This window comes from Haliotis rufescens, unplaced genomic scaffold, assembly GCF_023055435.1.
Source record: "Haliotis rufescens isolate VD_foot unplaced genomic scaffold, xgHalRufe1.0.p SCAF_4, whole genome shotgun sequence".
Taxonomy (NCBI): Eukaryota; Metazoa; Mollusca; class Gastropoda; order Lepetellida; family Haliotidae; genus Haliotis; species Haliotis rufescens.
In genome coordinates this window covers 14,244,493-14,271,278 of record NW_025964112.1, presented here as the reverse complement: position 1 = coordinate 14,271,278, position 26,786 = coordinate 14,244,493, and the positions used below count along the sequence as shown (strand labels likewise).

Sequence of the window (26,786 nt, the reverse complement as noted above, 5' to 3'; positions counted from 1 at the left end):
TAGAGCACTTAATCATATGCATATTAATGCATGATGACACAACCGTTCCTCACAATACATAGGTCCAGGCGACATAGGGAGGATTACACTGTGCAAACATGTGTCCATTGATTTACAGATGATAGCGCACCATTACTACCCTGGTCAATGGATCCGTATGCACTCAACTTTCATTTTCAGCTCCCTGGGGAGTATACAACCCAAGTTGCACAAGAAGATTAACAGTCACTTTATCATCCCCCCCACTTGAGATGGATTCATTTTTCAATTTACTCTCTAAGGTCTGGGAGACAGATAGTCTGTCTTAAAGACCCTGATACAAATATATCAAATACAGCCCATGCAAGTCTAGATTTCTGCAGAGACTAGATGTTAGTCTAGGAGACAGACTGAAGAGTTTACCGTATCACGTCATCTATACAATGAAGTATTTACATGATGACTGCCCAGTTATAACACCAGCAAACACACCACAATACACTTTCTGTTCCTGGAGCCATCAATCTTGTAAACTAATTGCAGATAAAGAAACCGATATAAACATGATAAACCAATATTATTTGATAGGATAATAATGTTTAACTCTGAACTTCTTAATGCCATGCATTTCATTCTGGAATGTTTAATATCGGTTTTCTTGCTTAGTGCCTAGCTTGCATAATTTTCAAAATGTTACATGATTTTCTTTTCAGAGCAGAAATCTTCCTGAACTGATTCACACCGAAATCTTACGACATCCAGTAGAGAAAGCTATTTGTGTGTTCATGGTGCAAATAGAATTACATCAAATCAACGATAACTGACACAAATTGACTGTAGCAGATATTTCATGATTTGTTTCCTCAGGATTGAATTATTCTCCATTTAAATTATTATTGCATGCTGACATACAAATTGTGAACTCTTTTTTACAAGTAAATAGTGTTGGCTGATGGACCTGAGTATTTCCTACTATAAGTATTAATTATTCCTGCAACTTAACATTAGAGGAGTTGAACCTGACATCATGATTGTGGGTTTGAATCCAAGTTCATCCTGATCATTTCCTGGTTTGTCAGAACCATACCTGTGTTTGTGACTTTCCTGTGTTTCTTTAGGTGAACCATTGACTTGCCTTTGCATGTGTTTGTGATGGATGCCACCAGAATTATAACATTGACCTTTTTGCGAACACCTGGTATCATCACCATTTGATAGTGATTCATAAACACATGCTTATGATATAGTCAGAATAATACAATTGCGAATTCTTATGAATATGGAAAGAATTTTGTCGCTTGTATTACAAAACATTGCAAACATCTAACACTTTCAGGCGTTCCAACAACACCAAGCTGACATGCTGTGAAATATCTGACGCACTGTTAAAAGTGGCGTTAATGCAAACTCACTCACATATCATAGCCTTATCTGTTTATAGGGAAGTCAAGACTACAGAATATTAATTTCACATAAACAAATATAATATTAAATAGGTTGTGGCATAACTCACAAGTACACATGTACGAGTCAAAAGAGTTCTTATTGATGGGAAACGTTTTTCATAAACACCTAGCATCATCACTATTTGATAGTGATTCAAAAACACATGATCATGGTATCGTCGGAAAAGTACTGTGCTAAAACTATCAGCAGAGGTTTGTTATGATTATGGAATGAATTCATATATTGCAAAATAAATGCTTGACCAATGTTTACAGGATTCTTTCATGATGTTTGGAGTGGTAAGAGATTATACAATACATCTTATCAGTTATTAAGTAAAACCATTTTCAGGCATTAGGTTTTTGTTGCATGGTGTACACGCATCTCTTTGTATCTCTCTACTCCAGAGTGAGTGAGTGAGTATGGTTTTACGCCGCTTTTAGCAATATTCCAGCAATATCACAGCAGGGCACACCAGAAATGTGCTTCACACAATGTACGTGACGGGCGAACGCTTTAACCACTAGACTACCCCACCATCCCTCTTCTCCAGAAGAAACTGGGGGAACAGACAAATATAATAATTTAGTTTAAGATTATTACTTTTAGATGACATATATTTCCACTAAACTGACATTTAAAAAGTCACTTTATGATGAAAGTACTTATTTAGGATAATGACCTGAGGAGGGTAAAAATAACTTGTCAAGGGGTGATCTGATTGGTTAAGAGATCTAATTTATTGATCATGTCAATTTTCCAGAAAATACAGGTTTCTTCATAAATAAACACAAAATCAATATTTCACATTATCTAATACCGAAATGGAAAGAAGAACTTAATGACACTGCTCCTGTAATAATAACAATGAGAACACAAGGATTAAAACTTTCCACACAGGTGCTTCCTGCAGCTATCAACTCCAGAAAACTAGGAAAGAAATCTAACAACTTTTAATACAAGTGAAATTTTTTTTCAAACTTTAGTGCAATAAAAATATCTATATTCATCATGGTGACAGAGGCCTATTACAGAGGGCTTGTGGTCTGTACTTAACTTTTCCTGAGATAGACATTTTTAAAATCGAGATGACTGGGGTCCAAACGACAAAGAGAAGCAGATTAAAGTGCACACAACTGCACATGGCTGGCTGATTAACTAGAGTTCACTACAAGGCATTCAGGAAATCACTCACTGTGTTAACAGTTTTGTACAAAATATAGTATCTAACTTTTTAAAGATTTTAGCCACATATGGCTGAAGCATTAATCAAAGAAATTCAAGTGTTATCTCTAGCCATTGGTCATAGAAGTTGCATCTTTGACAATTTGGATTTTATTCTAATTTTGGCGGCAGCTTTACTTGTAATAGTTGGACTAATTAAGACGTTGTTTAAGAAATCCAGACACAGTTGAAGTTGCACTGTGGACACAAAAACATACCAGCAGACTTCAGTTTTTCCAAAAAGAAGCGAAACTTTAGATATATACAAAGGGACAAAAACATTTCAGAGTGAGTGAGTGAGTGAGTGAGTGAGTGAGTAACGCCGCTTTTAACATTATTCCAGTTATATCCCGGCGTGTCAGCTTAATGTGGGAGGAAAGCCCACAGTGATGCAGGTCTCCTAGAAACATAATCGGGGCTAACCAGGGCCCACTTGCACAAAGCGATCTTTGCGCTAAGATGATCGTAACTCCCATACTTTAACATAGGCTTACAATAGTTGTAGCACTAAGATCGCTTTGTGCAAGTGGGCCCAGGATTCGAACCCACAGTCATAGGTTTCTGGCTTACCAGGGGGGACACAACTCTGCACAGCAAATCGCAGTGCCTTAGATGACTGGGCCACCCGTGCCCTTCTATAATCATAAGAAATCTCTACTAAAAGTCCACTGTACATTTCTGACTATATCATAAACACGTGCTTATGAATCACTATCAAATAGTGATGATACCAGGTGTTTGCAAAAAGGAGAGCACATCCTGCCCTGGTGGCACCCATCATAAACACATGCAAAGGCAAGTCAATAATGTTCACCTAAAAAACATGGGAACATGTAGTTCAAGTCAAAATAGGGAATTGCATCAGACATTTTTGTCACTGAGGTATGAAACTTGGATATGTCCTACCAAACGTTTTGAACGTTTTCCTGAGTTCATGAGTACTGAAACTACCTGGGCTGACCTGCTTCTCCTCCCAGACGAAATGTCACACCAACAGGAAATTACATTCCCAGCACATATCAGGAATGCTGGTAACCTTGTCAACAAGTAACTACGGCAATATGAAAACATTAGCGCCAGAATATCCCTCCACCTGGTCTAGCCATGATGCTATTGATGTAGAATCCATTAATTAATGCCTGTCTGTCACATGCAACACAGTAACGCTTGCTGATATTATTCCTAACACAATGCCTGGCTTTTGTGAGATCCTGCAAAATATCCTAACGAGCGGAGTAAGATGTTTCAGCATTTGAAGAATTTGATTAACCCTTGCAGACCACAGACAGGGGAGCTAAACCACAGAAACATGACAACCAAACTAAGAAAAATATCACATTATTCATGTGCCGCAAAATCTCCTTTTGAACAAATATACCATTATATTTAATTAACAAAATGAGAAATTTGATTTTCTTTCTGTAATATGATTTCGGGGTAGTACTGTCAGGATCATTAGTTAAATGAGCAGGGGCACTGCAGAAGCCATTGTTTTCATTCCAGGCAGGAGAGCCAGGAGTTGAGCTCGGATTGACGTTTTCATCATGTATCATGTGTGGTTGATGTAATTGTCCTTGCTGGAAGCCAGGACTTTTTCCTGGATCACTCAGGTTGTAAATCTTCTAAATTGCTTCCCTACTGATGAAATCGTTCTTTGCAAAAAACCAAGGCAATGCCCTTGTTGAACGATGGCTCTGGTATTTGGATTCTTTGATGTTGTTTTCACGGACAAAACCCTCAGCAACATTATTTTCATAGATTTCTGAGAAACTTTTTGTTCATATTTACAGTTACGCTTATCAAGAAAGTTAGCATGTGATTGTTATGGTTAATGGTGTGTTGAGATATGGATGTGAAATGTTGGTTTAACGACATGAAGTGACACTACACTTGCTTCCTATTGACGTCATGATCTGGTTCAAAACTCCACTACCATCAAGGTCACCATGACCTCATAATCAAGTCCTGATTTCATTTCAGATAAACTATCTCCCTATCTGACATTACAAGGTGAAAAAGATACATTATTCATTTTAAAATGATCTTGTATCACACGTACATCCCCAACAAGTTGTTTGTACAAGATTGGATTGATACACATGTGTCTATATCTGTACAAGATAGTCACTCTGTTTTATTGACTATCTGCATTTTTATGCCAGATGCAAATTTTTCTTACTAACATATAAGGGGCAAACTTTCTCCCGATAATATTACATCCTTATGCCATATGAGTCAATGAGTGAACAAAAAACATCAACACCAGAGAATATTGATTATCCACCAAAACAGATTCCATTGGGTGGGTGTAAAAGGCAAAATAGCAGTGAACATTATATGAGTGAGTGAGTGAGGAAGTGAGTGAATATGGTTTTATATTCCAGCAATATCATGGCGGGGGGACACCAGAAATGGGCTTCACACATTATACCCATGTCGGGAATCGAACCCGGGTCTTCGGCGTGACGGGCGAACGCTTTAACCACTAGGCTACCCGACCGCCCCCTGAAAATTATATGAATGACACCAGGTGTTTTCAAAAGGTGAGTGAGTGAGTGAGTGAGTGAGTGAGTGAGTGAGTGAGAGTGATCTAAGGTTAATGTCACTGTGTACAGTCATTTAGTCACATCACAGCATGTCAGTATAATGTAGGAAGAACGGCCGAAGTGATACAGGTTTTATTTCTTTGTTGAAGCCCATGGGCATGGTGCCTACATGGTGCTTACAAACCAAGAATCATAATGAGGGAAGATCTGTAAATCTGTGTCTTTAATGCCAAAAATGATTTTAAGACTACACAAAAATAAGACTGAATGACTACAAGATTATTGGACTTATATAGTGACGTGCATGCATGTGTGTGTGTGTGTGTGTGTGTGTGTGTGGCTGATTGTACTAGTCCGGACTGATGCCGATTAATAGTGCTACCACACTGAGATACCATGCCGCAGTTCATGAATACCCCACTCAGACACAGTGTACTGACTCAAGCCAACCTGTCCTTGTTTTAACCCCTTAATGCCAAGCACCAGCCATGGTAACAACAAGTACCATCTTTTAACATCTTTTGGTATGACACGGCCGGGGATTGAGCCCCGGACCTTCCGCTCGGAAACTGAATGACAGACTTAATATGATGATTAAAATCACCGTAAAATGGTGGTTATCATCTGTGCATACAATTTGTGGTACAATGTTAGTGGAAAAAGTACAACATATTTTCAGTAAAATATTTAAATGCAACCAGCTTCAGCGAATCATTTGGACCTAATTTGCAAGTTGAGTGCAGTGTCATGACCGAGCAACTACAGAAAAGAAGTTCATTGTTGTTGAGTTAAATATCGAAATGCATCAGAACTTTGGGGAATTGTTTGCAAATGTCAGTGCAGACTGTGACTACAAGACATGGCCCCAGTGTCAATGAAGCAATGCCATCCTGAAGCTGTCACCACAACCTGCACCAGTGTGAAGCTAGCATGAAATGAGAACTGACGAGTCTCCATGTTCTACCCTGTGTAAACGTATTGACCACTGTACTTGACTATGTCTTCATTGCAGGGAACATAACATGTACATTGATTTGTGAACCATCCAGAAGCAATTCTATTTTACAGGAGAAGAGCTGTATTATCATAATAAATAGAAGTGTTTTGATTAATTTGGTACACAGTCCTATATTAAAGGCCACTGTTGAACTTGTTGTAAGAGGGTAAACAATGTGGAAGGAAATGAATACTGCCATTCATATTTTATTTCTATTCTCAACCCTGGTTGACATTATGCTTGCACAGAAAGTATTTTTAGAGACATAATTCATATATTCTACTCAAAAGAATTCAAGGATCACTCGATTCTTTCATACCATAACCATTATGATGGCCTTGGCAGATTAACTTTAGTAATATGAACGAATCATGGAACCTTAACTTTTTTTTAGTAGTATATGAAATCTGTGGGAAAACATTCCTGTATGTTTTTCTAATGTGTGGTCAAATATACTACGGGATATATGTTCTAATTGTTAGGGCAGTAGTGTAGCCTAGTTGTTAAAGCATTCACTCGTGGTTTGGTTCATTGCCCATAGGGGCGGTCGGGTAGCCTAGTGGTTAAAGTGTTCGCTTATCACACCGAAGCCCGGGTTCGATTCCTGACATGGGTACAATGTGTGAAGCCCATTTCTGGTGTCCCCCGCCGTGGTATTGCTGGAATATTGCTAAAAGCAGCGTAAAATCAAACTCACTCACTCACTCATTTCCCCATATGGGTACAATTGTAGGTGTAGGCCAGGTTGAGTGTCCCCATGGTAACATTGCTGGAATTTTGCTTGTAGTGGCATAAAACCAAACTCACTCACTCACTTATACTAATTGTTCAAAACACAAGTTGATTTTTTTTTCTTTACATAATACGGAAGGTGTAGCAGGTAGGATTTGCTTAAAAATATTGGGTTCAAATATCATATGACATTCTGGAATATTTCGATAGAGGAATTTTTTTGGCAATTAGGGTATGCATGAAAAATTAATCAAATATTACTGAAATAAAGTACATAATACAGGGATCAATCATAATGTATCACTCCTCTTTCATTGTGTTAAGGAGGGGGCACGGGTGGCCCAGTCGTCTAAGGCGGCGCGATTCGCTGTGCAGAGTTGCGTCCCTTGGGCACGCCAGAAATCTATGATTGTTGGTTCGAATCCCGGTTCGCCCCGATTATGTTTCTAGGTTTGTCAGCACCATACCCGTGCTCGTGGGTTTCACGGAAGTGGTAAACGTCTAAGACCTGCATCACTTCGGGCTTTCCTCCCACATTAAGCTGACACGCCGTGATATAACTGGAATACTGTTAAAAGCGGCGTTAAACCCAACTCACTCACTCACTCATTGTGTTAAGGAGAAAAGTTCAATATTTACTCGGAAAATATACACATTTCTCAAATACTTGTTGATAAAAACATGGTATGAAGTTAAACTTAAGCATTTTCTCTATTGTTTGCTAAAGTTACAATGTGAAACACTCAGGAAACTTCTGAATTATTACCTTCAGATCAGGTGGCTAAAAAGAAGCATGTTTGAAAAACAGAATTTTTTAATTTCAGCATCATCAGATTTTGCCTGAGTTATCCAAGATAAAGTATTTTAATATCACATGTCACCACAATGCATGTCTTGTTTCAAATGCATGTATTAATAATCAAAATAGCACTATCTTTATCTTGTGAAACACTTCAGTTCAAATAATTGAAACAAAAAACTCCTGCGCAAGATTCGTGTTGCCATGGCAATATATTCATGTAATCTAATCACTTTTTTCCATCTATATGCATGATGGACACACTGACAGATGACTTGTCAGCATACAATACAAAAATTGATTTGCATATTAGCGAATCTAAGACCTGACAAAGGTTCACCCTTTGCTATGCTACAGATAATGAATACCTAAAAGAGTTTAGTGAAGAATTTGTCTACATTCTACATATAAACGGCTTGTAGTGGAGAGATGAGTTTTCTGAAGGCCTTTGAAGCGGTCTCTAGGTAGTTTAGCTACAGGGGTTGTTCCCTAGCTTTAAGCAGGACTTCAAGCACATCAAAGGGAGACAGCATAAATCATCCACTTTATTTACCTTTGAAGTATCTAAGTAGTCTGCCATCACATGACAGAAAATATGAACATGAAATGTTACCTCACGAGAAACACTTCTGGAATAGACTGTTATCACATCAGGGAAAATATGGGCACAGGCTGTTATCTCATGAGAATTATTTGGGGGACACATAGTTACCATATGTGGGTAAAACATTGTTATTTGATGAGAGAAAATATAGACTTAGTTTGTCTGATAAGGGAAAATATGGACATAGATTGTTATCTCATGAGGGTAAAGATGACATGGATTGTGTTCTCATGAGGGAAAATATGGACATAGATTGTTATCTCATGAGGGAAAATATGGACGTAGATTGTTATCTCATGAGGGCAAAGATGGACATAGATTGTTATCTCATGAGGGTTAAGATGACATGGATTGCTATCTCATGAGGGAAAATATAGACATAGATCGTTATCTCATGAGGGCAAATATGGACATCGATTGTTATCTCATGAGGGAAAATATAGACATAGATCGTTATCTCATGAGGGCAAAGATGGACATAGATTGTTATCTCATGAGGGTAAAGATGACATAGATCGTTATCTCATGAGGCAAAATATGGACATATTGTTATCTCATGAGGGAAAATATGGACATAGATTTTTATCTCCTGAGGGCAAAGATGGACATCGATTGTTATCTCATGAGAAAAAAGATGGACAAAGACTGTTATCTCATGACAGAAACTTTCAGCATAGGTTGCTATGAAATGTACAAGGACTATTCTGAGATGATGGATAATAATGGCAAAGACTTACTCAGTGAGGGAAAGTATGGGCCTAGACTGTTGTTGGATTAAGGAAAATATGGGAATTGACTGTTACCTCATGAGGGAAAACATGGACACAGACTGTTATCTCATGATGGAAACTTTCATCATAGACTGTTATCAGATGGGTGAAACTATATGCATAGACTGTTATCACATAGGACATGATGTCAGTAAAGACTGTTTTTCAGATGAGAGAAAATATGGGTAAAGACCGTTTTTAGGTGAGGGAAAATATGGGCGAAGACTTATCAGAGGAGGGAAAATAAGCACTGGCAGCCAATGCTCCCTAATGAAGCCCTTGTGGCTGCAGCAGTGACAGCATGCATGTGTCCAGATCTGTTATTCTGCCTCCTGGCAACAGGAGTCACATGATCATTAAGAATTGCCTACCACCTTTTAAAAGATTAATGGTTTCATGGGCAGGCAAGAGATAAAATCACGTATAGATTAGCCTGACTTTCAATAAGTGATGGCTTCCTTCCAGTAAGTGTCTTTCTTTCAACAGATTAAGACCTCAAACAAAACATTCCCCTTTTTTTAAGCATCAATCATGCAATAAAAAACTGTTTCTTTCCTGTTTTTGTGAATCCAGCAAATCAATAATACTGACGTGTTTCAATGTGATTAAATGGAATTGCTGCAATGTTCAAAGTCAGAAAAGAGGTGGTGAGATAGCCAATTGGTTAGATAAAGCATTCAATGGTTCTGCTGAATACCTTCATTTGATAACCAATAATGGGTCAAGTCCATTTCGGCATTGGGGTAGCTTAGTGGTTAAAGCATTCACTCGTTACGCCAAAAACCCAGGTTTGATTCCACACATGTGTACAATGTGTGAAGCCCATTTCTGGAGTCCCACGCCGTGATTTTGCTGGAATATTGCTAAAAGCGGCGTAAAACCAGACTCACTCACTAAAGTCCATTTCTGGTAGCACTTGTCATTATATTGATAGGCTATTTCTGAAGATGCCTTAAACCCCTACTCACTCACTCACTCACTCACAAAAGTCGCAAATTGAACACATCCACTTCTTTCAAACAATTATCATTTGTACCAGTCTAAAACAAGTAATTGCCAGATTAACATTGCCCAATAACGTGAAGAATTCTTTGTTCTACTGGCCATACTTCTAATGCAAACAACTGCACTGTGTTGACACAAATGCTTGTTTCATAATGAAGTCCTGTGCTTGCAACCAATCATAAGACATTTTCAAGCATACCTAACCTTAGGGCAATATAGGAAGTCAATCTAGTCATGTCCTTGATGTTTGCTCCAATAATCTTGGAATCAAGGTAACCCCTTAACATGGTTATGGGGACCCACTGACATTCATGCTTAACTGTGAACCCTTCAAAATGTTGTACGATGTTTCAAAGGAGCAAGCAAACAAGTTTGAAGTAGCCCCACTCTACATCCAACCAATCACCATTTTAGTAACCTCTCTGCCTTACAATCCCCACATACACCACATGGTATTGGTGCCTTACAATCCCCACATACAACACATGGTATTGGTGCCTTACAATCTCCACATACAACACATGGTATTGGTGCCTTACAATCCCCACATACAACACATGGTATTGGTGCCTTACAATCCCCACATACAACACATGGTATTGGTGCCTTACAATCTCCACATACAACACATGGTATTGGTGCCTTACAATCCCCACATACAACACATGGTATTGGTGCCTTACAATCCCCACATACAACACATGGTATTGGTGCCTTACAATCTCCACATACAACACATGGTATTGGTGCCTTACAATCCCCACATACAACACATGGTATTGGTGCCTTACAATCCCCACATACAACACATGGTATTGGTGCCTTACAATCTCCACATACAACACATGGTATTGGTGCCTTACAATCCCCACATACAACACATGGTATTGGTGCCTTACAATCCCCACATACAACACATGGTATTGGTGCCTTACAATCTCCACATACAACACATGGTATTGGTGCCTTACAATCCCCACATACAAAACATGGTATTGGTGCCTTACAATCTCCACATACAACACATGGTATTGGTGCCTTACAATCTCCACATACAACACATGGTATTGGTGCCTTACAATCCCCACATACAACACATGGTATTGGTGCCTTACAATCCCCACATACAACACATGGTATTGGTGCCTTACAATCCCCACATACAACACATGGTATTGGTGCCTTACAATCCCCACATACAACACATGGTATTTGTCATTGTAACATCTCGCATGAACTTAATGTAGGGTTTACCTGGTGAGAGCAGGACTACAGCAGTAATGATAAGAGAGCAGACGACGACAATGACGAGAAGGGCAATGGCAATACCACGCCAGTTGCGCTGTGAGGCTGCATTTCCCACCAACTCCTGCAAAAAAATAAAAATCATTGTTATACTTGTATAAAATCACAAAAAATGTCACTTGTACATGGAACACAGGTAAAGAAACGTATATTTTTATCCTTGTCAAAGGGGACAAATTACAACATACTGACAATACCATCATGTGGGAAGCCACCAAAGTCCTGTCTACCAACAACAACAACTGGCCACAAAGAAAACTACAAGAAGCCACTGACATCAGGAGACACCAGCCAGCCATGAACCATGGCCAGCTAGGGAACCTATCTGCCCAGAGCTTGGGACTTATTGCTTTGATTATTGTGCCTCGCTAATTATCCAGGCGGGTTCCATTCCTCCATTTGTCCATTGCCATTTCCATTGCTATTACCTAACAGTGGTAATTTGGCCCTGCCTCCCATTTGCCCACTGTCCTATGCCTGTTACCAATCAATCCAGTTGTCTATTGTTAGCACCTATCAGCACAAATTAACTGTTGGCTTCCCTTGTCAAGTTTCCACCTTTGTTATCTAATTACTTTTGTTGTTCTTACATGTAGATATATAAGTTCTCTGCCTCATAGCATTTATTCACCTGATGAAGAAGTAAGTATATACTCCAAAACGTTGTGTTCCTCGTAATGAAGAAGTTGACATCCATGAATTCTCCTCCTTAACATACTGGATGCTTAATGATGTCGCTATGCAAAATCGATGTTGCACTTGTCTGATGAGACTGAATACTATGCAATATTTCAATATCTAAATACAGTGTTGCACTTGTATGATATGACACTGGATACTATGCGATGTTTCAATAACTAAATACAATGTTGCACTTGTATGATGAGACTGGATACTATGCAATATTTCAATAACTAAATACAATGTTGCACTTGTATGATGAGACTGGATACTATGCAATATTTCCATAACTAAATAAAATGTTGCACTTGTATGATGAGACTGGATACTATGCAATATTTCAATATCTAAATACAGTGTTGCACTTGTATGTTCCACTGCACGGATACTATGTAATATTTCAATAACTAAATACAATGTTGCAAGTGTACAATGGCACTAGATACTATGCAATATTTCAATATCTAAATACAGTGTTGCACTTGTATGATGACACTGGATGCTGTGCAATATTTCAATAACTAAATACAAAGCTGCACTTGTACGATGAGACTGAATACAAAATACAATGATCCTTGAATTTGTCTTCTCAGCAACACTGTTCATGTACCTTGACAACAGATCATGCAACAGGTTTTTAGAGTAAATATTATAATTGACATAATTAGCACTTATCCACTAAAAACTACCCCAATTACTACAATAATAGGCCCGTGAAGATCAGGATATAATAAGTCTTCTAGGTATAAGCAGCCCATGCTTGTCGTAATAGGTGACTCTGCTTGTCGTAAGAGGTGACTAACGGGATCGGGTGGTCAGGTTCACTGACTTGGTTGATGCATGTCATTGATCCCAACTGCGTGGATCGATGCCCATGTTAATTTGTCAATCACTGGATTGTCTGGTCCAGACTCGATTATTTACAGACCGCTGTCATATAGCTGGAATATTGCCGAGTGCAAACAACAAACAATAACACCACAGAAAATATTTATTTACCACACTGGAATGTATGGGACAGACTGTACGTGTTAATGAAGCCCTCACACTAGATCCTCGCAAGCACCACACTGCCTCTCACTAGTATAGTATTCTCCTCATGACATTGTTTGTTGTCTCACTCCATGCAATGTATGTTTAGAAGCATCACCAATTCCAATTGTTAACAAAAGACAAAGGAAGACAATCTCTTGCACAGAGCATGGAAATATCCAGTGTGACATACAGCTATTACCAGCATCAGTATTGAACTTCACTTCCTCCCCGAAACTAATGGAAATCACTACAGGATTCACTGATGATTAGTGTCATACAAAAGTGCAAAGCAGTTGAGATTATTTCTGTTTTATAGATTATTAATGTGGTTCGTCTTGTTCTTCTAATGGGTATATGCTATGTGATATTTGCCTATGTTAAATCAATGGCATGTTAACTTGTTTCAAAGTGTTCTGAAAATGATATACCAATACTGATGAGGCAGGTCGTAGTTTCTGTCAGTAAAGACTAGCCATGGATGGAAACAGTTTGAAAGACAAGTAAAATATATTTATCCTTTATGTATTCAACCATGACTTTTGAAAGATTATAGAAATATAGACTCATCGACATCACCAACTGCACAAAAGGATCTTAAGGCTAAGACTATTGTAAGTCTATGTTAAAGTATGGGAGTTACGATCATCTTAGCGCTAAGATCGCTTTGTGCAAGTGGGCCCAGGAATGTAAATATAAAACATCAACACCACAACATAATCTGTCTCGATAATCTGCTGAAACAGTGAGTGAGTGAGTATGGTTTTATGCCGCTTTTAGCAATATTCCAGCAATATCATGACGGGGGACACCAGAAATGGGCTTCACACATTGTACCAATGTCGGGAATCAAAACCGGGTCTTCGGCGTGACGAGCGTGCTGGTAATATTTGGGACACAAGTTGGTTTTATAGTCCTAAGCTCAATGAGATACGAAGGTTGAGTGACAAGTTCTGAGCATCACATAGAAGGAATTGTGTAACAGTGAAATATTATTTTGTGACCCTACATGATGTCATAGTTTTATCCACAAAAACCCGAGTCAATTGAGCAAACTGTTTCATTTTGACCAGTCACAAAAATATGTAGGGTTCTGTGATATTTGGAAAATGGACAAACTATAGGAACAAACACCTATATAAAGATTTCTTGAAGTTCAATATTTTTCTCACCACTAAAAACTATGGATGTTACATAGCTTTGTACTGAAATATTTCTCACATGAACTGATACAGCATGGTTGTGAATGAGCTTGTGTCATGTACATCTCCATAACCAGAGCCAGTTGTTTCATAGGAGGCTATGAGGTGAGACCCGTGAAGATTCCGGGGTAGAATAGGTCTTCAGCAACCCATGCTTGCCCTGAAAGGCGACTATGCTTGTCGTAAAAGGCGACTAACGGGATCGGGTGGTCAGGCTCGCTGACTTGGTTGATGCATGTCATCGATCCCAATTGCGTGGATCGATGCTCATGATATCAATCACTGGATTGTCTGGTCCAGACTCGATTATTTACAGACCGCTGTCATATAGCTGGAATATTGCTGAGTGCGGCGTTAAACAACAAACCAACCAACCAAGGTGGGGTGAAATCGGGTTTAACATCATGCTGACTTGTATAGTCATGACATGCATTCATGAGTGTGTGTTTGGCTGCTTGAACAAGTCCTGACTTATTCTGTAATAGTGCCCATTGAGATACCATGCCGCACGATAAGATCCCCATCTCAGAAATATTATATTGACTCCAAGCTGACCAATCCTAAAAATGTTTTATCCCCTTTATGTCGGACGTCAGGCAGGGTAATAACAAGTACCATCTTTTAATGTCTTTTAATATGGTGCACCCTGGAGATACACCCACCGACATTCCGCTCCCTGGGCAGACACTCCATCCACAAGACATTGGAGGTGGGCTAAGATGGAATGAATTATACATAATGTGAACCTTCCACACAATACTGTTCACTATATTTTGGATATGTACCACAATGGTATCAGATAATATCATATTAGATAATATGATACACTGTTGGGAATAAAGTATATGGGTAACCAACCCCCCATTTTAGGCATTCTGCACACTACTTCATTTTTCTTGGCATCCAATTTAAGAATTCTTGAGTCACATCAGTGTACACAGCTGCTACACGTAAACTAGACTGGGATTTTCACATAGAATGCATGACCATGCATGCTCATCAGCTTAGGGCAAAATATTTTATTGATTTGTCACTCAGTACAAGAAAAAATGACCCAAAATGTTTCAGCACCGAAATATTGACATCTGTGTACCAGATAGACATTTCCCTACATCCAGTGTACTGCACTGCAGCATCCAGAAACCACGTAACCACAGGGCTCGGCATCTGGCGTACCATGACTGGCATGGAACCCTCACACATCATAATAACAAGAAAATACACACACTTTGGGGGTCAAAAATGATACAGGATGTGGTTTCAATAAACAAGAAATTACGTTGTTTTCGTCTAAAATGTCTTTTTTCAGCAATGCCAGAAGCAGCTACGTATTTGTACATTGGACAATATAGTCTTGATTGGGAAAATAACAACACTGTCCTCTTTGGTCATGTGTAAATGATACCAGCTACACCATCATCATCACATGCAGCCAGTGTATACATCTCCCAAATGCAGCTGAGGATTCTGTCCAAGTACCATCTAAGAAGGTATTTTTAGTTTTCCCTGAATCCTCGCCACCTCAAACAAACATCCCCTATGAAACAAAGGTCTTCTTCTAGAAGACAGGTAAAATGAAAGCTATGACTACTGATTGACAGTGATGAAGTTGTGGTCATCAGGAATTCAATACAGTTGTGCTGTATGTAGGTTCAGGACTGTACCGCTGCATGCCCATCAGCTTGACGTAAGTACATGCCTTCGTCCATTACACCTGCATATTGGTGCTGACCGTACTTCAGGGTCCTGTGAGCTGTGGTGACAAATCAGCAAGGCACTCACTTGACGCGAGATCCACTCATGCCGCTTTCCCAAACTCCTCACTCACCACTTGTGATGACAGAGACTTTGTCTAACCAGTCTACTCAACCTCCAGATAGGCAGGTGTGTTAAACAATGGCTAATTATTCACTGTAATGCAATTAATTGAACAATTATAACACGCAGCCACCTACCTCTCGTTCCCGTAGCATTGCGGACTAAGTCTTCCCGAAAATCAATAAACTTGTGTTGAATCGTTGTTCATATACAACCTGTGAGATCCAGAAGGAAATACAATCTGTCAGACGGCTTAATCAATGAAGGGATTTTTCTGCGACTCTGTCCAGTCAGGGAACCTAGAGATCCCCTGGAGGCGACATACCGATAAGGAATAGCCTCGATGAAGATGCCTCTTGGCGTATACACGTCCAAGCTGTTCTAGCGCTCGGGTGGTGCCTGGTTGTGATGGAGGCAAGTTTTATTGACCTATCTTATTGGGAGAGCTGCAGACCAGGAACCTTGCATGACTCTAGGATTTCCTACCATATTTCATAAATATGAACGACAAAATGTACAAATTTAAACTTCAAAGGGAAGCAACTCCTTGTAATAGCATAGCCTGATCACAGCGTGCATTATCCAAAACATTACACAAGGTATGGAGACATTTTCAACATCTCCTGCTCCAGTATAAATAATGCACTTATTCAACAGCGGCTCAATACACACTCAGTAATACAATGGAGAGCCAGTGCTCCTGGAGAATAATAAACCAATCCAATGGCAAAAAGTGGCTTCAAATAGGCACATTGTATATCCTTCAAGAAACTTAATCTCCACTGGCTCCTTGACATCACCCAGCTCATAAAACCTCTCGAGGTTTCTTCTGCTCAATTATTGCCATGTGATGGGCATTGTAGCCCTCAAACATGCATGAGAAGATGGTAAATGCCAACTCGAACGGCTGCCATAACAAAACATTCTCACATGAGACTTGGCTATTTTGGGATCGTCAATAAACAGTCCCTCTCTATCCCAGATCGGTGACCAGACTTGACCCTACTAATACACTATCAGCAGCAATATCTAAGCATAATTACTATGTGAGATGTGTTACAAGTTCAATAACACCAATCAATGAAGCCGACACTGGGAGACAAAACAAGGAATCAGGAAAATTGGAACCAAGTCCCCATGGTTACCCGGTATGTTCCAGTTTCTGGTGCCAGACTGAAAAGTGTCAATTTCTGATTTTCCAATTAAATGGCCGGCTAAATTATATGACCAACACAGGAAAACCTCCGATGGGCTTGTGAGGGCTTGTTTCTAGGATTGTCAGCACCATACCTGTGGTTTTGTGTTTCACCAAAGTAGTAAACATTTAGACTTGCCTCACTTTGGCCTCTCCTAGTGAAATGTTTAGCAATGTTCTCTCACATACCATACCAAACCATCATATCACATTAGAACCATCTCATATCACATTGGAATAAGTGTATCACACCTCCATATCACATTAGAACCATCTCATATCACATTGGAATAAGAGTATCACATAGATGATATCATACCATACTGGAACCATCATATCACATTAGAACCATCTCATATCACATTGGAATAAGTGTATCACACCTCCATATCACATTAGAACCATCTCATATCACATTGGAATAAGTGTATCACATATATGATATCATACCATACTGGAACCAGTGCATCACACTGATATCATATCACCTCATTGGAACAATTATATCACATCTGATCAATGTATCACACTGACCATATCATGTCACACTGGAACCAGTGTATCACACTAATGACATCATTTCACCTCATTTGTACAGTTCTATCACAATGGAACCTACGTATCACCTCATTGGTACAGTTCTATCACAATGGAACCAACGTATCACCTCATTGGTACAGTTCTATCACAATGGAACCAACGTATCACCTCATTTAAACAGTTCTATCACAATGGAACCAACGTATCACCTCATTGGTACAGTTCTATCACAATGGAACCAACGTATCACCTCATTGGTACAGTTCTATCACAATGGAACTAACGTATCACCTCATTGATACAGTTCTATCACAATGGAACCAACGTATCACCTCATTTAAACAGTTCTATCACAATGGAACCAACGTATCACCTCATTGGTACAGTTCTATCACAATGGAACCAACGTATCATCTCATTGAAACAGTTTTATCACAATGGAACCAACGTATCACCTCATTGAAACAGTTCTATCACAATGGAACCAACATATCACCTCATTGAAACAGTTCTATCACAATGGAACCAATGTATCACCTCATTGGTACAGTTCTATCACAATGGAACCAACGTATCACCTCATTAAAACAGTTCTATCACAATGGAGCCACATAACTTGCTATACCTTTATTTGCCACACTTGAATGATTTATCTCAATTTAACCATTTGATATTCACATTCAATAGATACATGTTGGCTCAACATTGTCTCAGTGCTGTTAATCACACAGTCCTTTATTTAACTTGCAGCAGAACTCTGTGCCAAGGATCAATACATTCACATCAATCAGCTGGGTGTCCAGCTGTTCTTGGTATAGTAACTGGTTGACAATAGCTGCTGCTGGAAGCAACTGGAAACTTGCATATTGCATATTTTCTGTCAGTTATATATGTGTATGTAACACTGTATCTGTATGGAAGCTTGTCCCTATGAGTCAATCAATGTGTAATGAGTACATAAACTGAAGATAGCATCTGATTTTCAAAATCAGTATTTAAATTTACCATATCATCTAAGGTCATTGTCTTTAGTTTACTGAATATATCATCTCAGATCATTATCTGTATGTCAGCTGAAGATATCATCCGAGGTCATTATCTGTATGTTAACTGAAGATATCATCCGAGATCATTATCAGTATGTTAACTGAAGATATCATCCAAGATCATTACCTGTTTGTTAACTGAAGATATCATCCGAGATCATTACCTGAATGTTAATGGAAGATATCCTCATAGATCATTATCTGTAAGTTAACTGAAGATATCCTCATAGATCATTATCTGTATGTTAACTGAAGATATCATCCGAGATCATTATCTGTATGTTAACTGAAGATATCATCCGAGTTCATTATCTGTATGTTAACTGAAGATATCATCCGAGATCATTACTTGTATGTTAATGGAAGATATCATCCGAGATCATTATCTGTATGTTAACTGAAGATATTATCCAAGATCATTACCTGTTTGTTAACTGAAGATATCATCCTATATCATTCATTACCTGTATGTTAATGGGAGATATCATCCGAGATCATTATCTGTATGTTAACTGAAGATATTATCCAAGATCATTACCTGTTTGTTAACTGAAGATATCATCCTATATCATTCATTACCAGTATGTTAATGGGAGATATCATCCGAGATCATTATCTGTATGTTAACTGAAGATATTATCCGAGATCATTTTCTGTACGTTAACTGAAGATTTCATCTGAGATTATTATTTGTTCATGAAATGAAAATACCACAATACATAGACTACATCAAAACAACATAATGAACACAGCAAACAGGTAACACACACAGGTAGTGACTGAGTGAGTTGGGTTCGACACCGCTTTTAACAGTATTCCAGTGGGAGGAAAGCCCAAAGTGATGCAGGTCTCAGACATTTACCATTTCGGTGAAACCAACGAGCACACGTATGGTGCTGACAAACCTGGAAACATAATCGGGTTGAACCAGAATTCGAACCCACAATCATAGGTTTCTGGCGTGCCCAAGGGACGCAACTCTGCACAGCGAATTGTGGCGCCTCAGACGACTGGGGGACCCAATGCAACCCACACACAGGTAACACAAACAGGTAAGCTCAACAGAAGTCATCGAACCTCAAATGCTGAAACCTTTCTTCCACTCAAAAGTAAAACAGAAATATACAACAAACACAATTAATCAAACAAAATATGAAATAAAATAATATTCATTCCATAAACGTAAAGTAAGTCTACATCATCACAGCTGTTAATTAGCCTCAAATATTAATTAACCTGAGCCCTCTCACCTTCACGTTTACTGATAATACTACATTAATGACTGTGCAACCTGCTGTACATTGTGCGCCATTACCCAGCACAAGCTGCTTGAGGTGGGATCAAGCACAGCTCTCCATCCAGTACATGTCTTAATTATAGATGATACATCTAATGGATACGTGTAAATCCAACTAATGCAGGGCTGACCTGTGGTTGTTAACTCACGTAATTACCACTATACTATGTGCTAACTGTGATAATTAATTTGATGACTGTTATTATGGAAAGGAATATATGGTGTAGGAATTGACACTTATGCACCAGCATCATTTTCTGTGGAAATGCCATAATGTAGTATGGTTGGGATATATGCTTCTCAAAAGAAGTTAAAGAACACCTGATTCTGTAATATTACTAAAGATAATCTGTCAAGCCACAACTCAAAAGAAGTTAAGAACACTGATTCTTTCATATTACTAAAGTTAATCTGTCAAGCCATGAAATAATCAGTTATTCTTTAACTTCTTTTGAGTAGAATAGTTACCTCTTTGATACCTTCTGATGCTCACATATATTGTCCCTACAGCAGAACTTGTTCAACTTTGGATTGGCATTAGAACACCCAATACTCTTGATGTAAATTGGAACATCTAGTTTGCTTGATCCTCATTTGAACGCCCAGTGTTTCAGTCTTTCTAAGAAGGCCTAAGAGTGTGCTTTATGTTCATTCAAATGCCCACTGAATTTGGTGTTCATCAGAGCACACGCTCATTGTTATATGACATGATGTTTGCAATGATGTATTATCCGTGAACTGACAATCACTTCAATTGTTATATGACATCATGCTTGAGATGACATCACGACTGCCTGTGATGATGTCATGTAAGTTAACCAATAGACAAAGCCTTCAGTCAAAAATGATGGACCGGACACCATTGAAAATGAAGGTTTTCTTATGGCGGATTCATGCAGGCAAAGCAAGAAATGGAAACTAGCATGGAAAGACCCTAATGACGAATCATTTTGGAATGATTTTCCAAAAGTCCAAGAAATTACTTGTGTAAGGGCTCTATAGAAATCCAAGGTGGGGAAGCATGAAAATATGCAGAATTTTATCAACTCTGTCAAATGCGAGGATGGTGTGGAAAGTCTGAGAAAATTATTTCTACAATGAAACACAGGGGAATGTTTTCAAGAAAAATAACGACATGCAATCCCTGCAATGATGATGTTGTTCCAAAGGGGAAATGATAAAACTAATCCAGAGAAATTACAACATTGATCACTGAAAGTCTGCCGCTATATATGAATCTGAAGGATGTTTAGCGCTGTAAAAATTGCCAATAATTAATATTTTGTGATAATCTGCCATATGATGTTTAGCACTGTAGAAATTGCCAATTATTAATTTCATGTGATGATCTGAGTATGCGCCAATATCTGCCCTATTTGTGGAATCTGACATAGATCTGAGAATCCACCACAGATTATCGTCCTACCATAGATCTGTCCTGCACATATACTGAACTGCAAAAGAAATGTCACCATGGATAGATATATTAGAAACCTTATTTTTCCAAACACTGTAAACATACTTTGAGACATATCAAAAAGATGAAACTTGGCAAAACTGATCATTAAGGTTGAAATTAAAGTGTCAAATGTTCTTAAAGTGAAACAGAACACTAGTCTCTGAGAAAATAGCATCACAAGTCAGTATCTCGTGTGTCCCCCTTATGCATTGATGACTGCCGTGCAGCGTCGATACATGGAATGGATGAGGCGGTTGATGAAGGCCATAGGCACTTGAGCCCACACTCTGAGGAACGCCTGCTGCAGTTGTTGGCCTTGGTCGGACGTCATTCAGCCGTCTTTGAATCTCATCCCACAGGTGCTCAATGTGATTTAAATCGGGACTGAGGGCAGGCCACTGCATGGTTCTGATGCCATTCTGGAGGAAGTCTCTTGTTGCTCTATCAGTGTGGGCATGGGCGTTATCATGCTGAAACTTGTGGTTGCAGCAACGTGCCAAATGAGGTATGACGTGTGGTCTCAAGACTTGATCAATGTACCAAGCTGCTGTGACACCATTGCCTCTCCCTGGACCGATGTTCTGGAAGACCACAGGGCCGACCCTCTGTGCAAGACCAATTCCACCCCACACCATGATGCTTGGATCCTCTCACGAGTCTCTCTCAACAACACAAGCATCCGAATAATGTTCTCCACGGCATCGGCAGACTCTCTCTCTGCCATCTGCTGTTGAGATACAGTAATGGCTCTCGTCTGAGAAGAGGACTCGTCTCCTCTGCTGGTGGCGCAAATGCTGGTGCTGTGTTACCCACTGAAGATGGTCCCGGTGATGACGTGGTGTCAGAATGGGTCCTCGACGTGGCCTGTGACAGTGGAGGTGTCTGCTCGTCAATCGTCGATGCACGGTGTCCGCACTAATGTGTCACTGGTGTGTCCCCATGCTCTGTCAAGCAGTTTCCGCAGCACTAACAAAGCGATCTTGAAGATGCTGTCGCACAATCTGACGATCCCGACCTCAGGTGGTGACCCTTGGTCTTCCACTATGTGGTCGGTCATCTGTAGTGTTGGTGGTCTGGTACTGTTGCTGGAGCCTGTATTTGGTCCTTACTTGGACTTGAAATGCATTGGCTACTTGCTGGGCGGTTTGTCCAGCTTGCACTCGTCTAGGGGCTTGGTGTCACTGATTTCTTGTCAATCTTGGAATGCGGTAGAAATTAAAAAACAAATGAATGTTATCCGATCTGGGTGGATTTTTATAGGGCAAGAAGTAGGGGAACGCATGTGCATTTCAATTTGCACGAAACTCATGTGCATTGGGTTACCATGGCCGTTGCCGTGATGCGTTTCCGCGATCGGTTTTGTTATCTGCTTTGTTTTTTTATCATCAAATTTCATTTTTCCGGACAAGGTAATGTTAAATTTTAGAAACTTTGACAAATATTACCCAGATATTTAAATGACACCTTTTAATGCACTGTTACTTGGGGTTATGTTTCTTTTGCAGTTCAGTATATATTGTGGGCAAAATTTGCTGAAAATGATCTTGCCCAAAGGATAATTCTGGCAGTTTTTGGAACAGGCTGCACTGCACAGACAAAAATACTAAACATGCTTCAACTTGTGAGCAAAAGATCCCTACCATTTGTACTCACAAGCTGCAGACATTCACTGGTGGCTGCACAGATGGTAAGTATTCTCTAAATCCTCCCTTACACAAGTAAACACCTCTTGTCTAGATAGGCTCTCAGCTCCCCATGCTCAGAGAGAGAGAGGGAGAGAGATAACCAACACGGCAAGACTCCAAGATCTGTCTACTTTAAAGCTTTCTCCAGTATAAACGTAAACTTATTCAGAACTCTCTTAAAAAGTGGTTAAAACTGTTATTTCCATCCAGTATAAATATTGACTTTATACACATGAAAGTACCCTTCTGATTTATGCAATGTTTTGAAATGATGATGCATAAAATTGCTGTATATTTATATACCAATTTACTTACATCAATTCAATGTTAAGATAACAAGGAGAGCACGCACAGTCTACACAATTAGCCATCAATATGCTTGCATAAGTTTCGATGCAGTTAACCACATGTTGGCTATGTTAATAGTTTACATACCCATTCTAAACATATGGATACACAAGAAAATCTTAGCAAAGGTAATGGGAACACTATTCATGGAAGTAACCCAGTTGGTTACTCACTCAAAACTTACTTCAAACGACAGATCCTCCTCCATTATCCACACTAGTAAGAATGTCCCAAGAACACCTACACGATCCAGGTATTCCGTGGTATTTGTCAATCCTTGGTTTGCATCAAGTTAGGCAGCGATGGCCTCACCAAATGTAGCCCCTTGTGAGCAACAAGAAAAGGTAACCTCTCACACATGCCAGCTACCCCACAATTCTCCAATTATCACAGGTTCTGACCCCTGTGGCTCTGAAGTTCCTGATATCAGGAAGTTATCTACTCATATCCCAGCTGCTGATGGAAGACGGAGCCCAAACACAAATATAATGTGGCAAATGTGTAAGACATGACCATAGTTAAACTTTCAAGATTTAGCCTTGCCAGTCTCCATGTTTGTGCTCTCATCTAATACAGTATGCCAAATGAGCTTCATTGACTGAATGCCAAGTTCTGGCTATATATATCTTTACCCTCACTTTTGGAAATTGTGAATAGAAGAGGCAGCATAGATTCAAAGTAGAGGCTGAATATACTAATGACAACTAGAAGTTCTGTTGTTGTTTTGGATAGAAAACGTCTAGTTAAATTTAATGAATGGACAAAAATGTCCAAACTTCATACTTCTTTATTAACAGAAAAGATGTTAAAAAATAATACTTCTAGTTGGTTACAGCTTGGAAACATCGACAGGGGTGTACCGATCTAGAACTGAATTGTAGTCCAAAAACAACAATTCATGCTGTTCTTAGTGTTATGGACTTGTGATTGAGGCCAAAACACACATAGAGGCTTCATCTCTGTCGGAATCTAGTATTACGTAACAGTGTGTCCACTGGCTTTTGAAACTGTCAGTCCTGGTGGACTGGCAACTCTAAACATTTGGAGTCCCTCTGATCATGTCATCTCTGAAGTAACTTAGATCTACACGTCATTCACACAAATTTGAGTCACACTTTTCTCTTTTTTGTTTGAATATTTTGGGACTAAGTCGCTACAAATATATATTAAACCTCAAAGCAAAGCGAAATGTTATTTCCTTGCACTAAAAAAATAGACAAGGGGAAACCTGGATGGAAACAGACAAGCTGACTTCGTTCGAAAAATATACTTATATGAATATCGCCGATGTTTTGTTCAACAACAAAGATTTATAAGGTACTTTCTTTGCCTTTCCACAGGGACTGGCAGTCACATGAATTACCGGTCCAAGCCTAATTTTACTGGTAAAAAAACTGGTAATTACGGGTATCGGGAACACTACATAATCATTCACGGGAATTTTGTACCTGAAAATGCCCAATTGTCTCAGGATGAGATTGGCATCAAATGATCTTTGGCCACTATATGGATTCTGTGGCACTAATTTACACCTTAAACCCCAAATGGCAGACTCTTTTTGTCCCATATATCTGCCTTACACCCCTGACGTATATGATGGTCTGTGCTTACAACCAGGATAGGTGGTGGGGAAGCCTAGTGGTTAAAGTGTTCACTAGTCACAACGAAGGCCCGGGTTCGATTCCCCACATGGGTACAATGTGTGAAGTCCATTTCTGGTATCCCCTGCCCTTATATTGCTGGAAAATTGCTAAAAGTGGCATAAAACCATACTCACTCACACCCATGAAATCTTGAAACTTCCTTGACAAGTATATGTACAATGGGGACTGTACAATATGACATAATGGGGTACCGGTAAAATAGTTTATTATCATCATCAATGAACCAAAAAATATTTGATCCTTATATAATACCATCCTTGTCATAAAAGGCACATAATTTTGTTTACTCGTATTTGTAAATATAGGGACAAAACACATGTTATTCAGTAGTAATACAACTTCATTTAAACCAGTACCGATGTTAAAACTTGTTTACAATTTTCTATTCCATTGCAGGAGACCCCAGGGAGCAAGCCAAACCTTTAACACATCTAACTTTCTACCAAAGCTAGACCTCACTAATTTCAACCTATCACATTCCACAATTGCAACTCTCTATGGGAGCAAGTCTGTAACTAAATTTTCTGCTAAATTGAAAATGGCACTTTAACATGAACTGCCTGCCATTAGAGCTCCAGCACAGGTAGTGAAGCACCGGAGGGACCCGCATCATTGACAAGCGGAGGGACACTTTGATGACAAATGAAATCTTGGGTGTAACTATTTACACAACTGTTAGTTGGAAGACAGAAATAGGATTGCTTCTGCATTACATCTTGTCAGTTACAAAGTCTTAAAAAGCTACAAGAATTGATGGAAAACACAGCCTACACAGAAGAAGAGGAAGAAGAAGAAATATATTTTGTTAACTCATTTACTCATGTTGAATTAATTTATTTACTCATGTTGAATTAATTTAAATACAGAACTATAAACATAATACAATACATCTGGCCTGTATGCATACTATCAACCATTGCAAGTATGTTAAATAGGAATAAACAATATCCCAAAAGGTACCAATACCTGACCATGATTTATTCTGGTACATAATATGAATAAGTAGCTAAAAAAGGGAGTGACTTTTTAGCACCGCTTTGAACAGTATATCGCAGCATGTCAGCTTAATGTGGGAGGAAAGCCTGAACTGATGCAGGTCTTACATTTTTACCACTTTGGTGAAACCCACATGCATAAGTTGGCACTGACAAATCTAGAAACATTATCAGGGCGAACTGGGATTTGAACCCATGAATGTAGGTTTTTGGAGTACCCAAGGGAAGCAACTCTGCACAGTGAATTGCAGTGTATAAGATGACTGTGCCACCTGTGCTCCTGTAGCTAAATGAAGCTTTCAGAACATAAACAGTTTGGAGATGAGTGCCTTACTATTCATAACACTGGATAACTGTCGAATGTTCCTTGATAGATGACTCAATGCAATAGCTTTTCAGTTTGACCACATCACTCTG

At 39.1% G+C, this 26,786-nt stretch overlaps 1 protein-coding gene across 14 annotated transcripts in view; it reads right to left on the bottom strand.

Moving 5' to 3' along the window:
- Positions 1–26,786, bottom strand: part of LOC124140489 (dipeptidyl peptidase 4-like) — a 544,190-nt gene that overhangs the window by 38,929 nt on the left and 478,475 nt on the right. For 12 of the 14 annotated variants that reach the window (XM_048382364.1, XM_048382358.1, XM_048382365.1 and 9 more), the window contains one exon: positions 11,357–11,471. In XM_048382364.1, the coding sequence (XP_048238321.1) occupies positions 11,357–11,471 (115 nt within the window). Of the gene's footprint in view, positions 1–11,356; positions 11,472–16,277; positions 16,545–23,894; positions 24,242–26,786 lie in introns of those variants that run through there. The other 2 variants (XM_048382368.1, XM_048382369.1) reach the window with 2 other exon arrangements.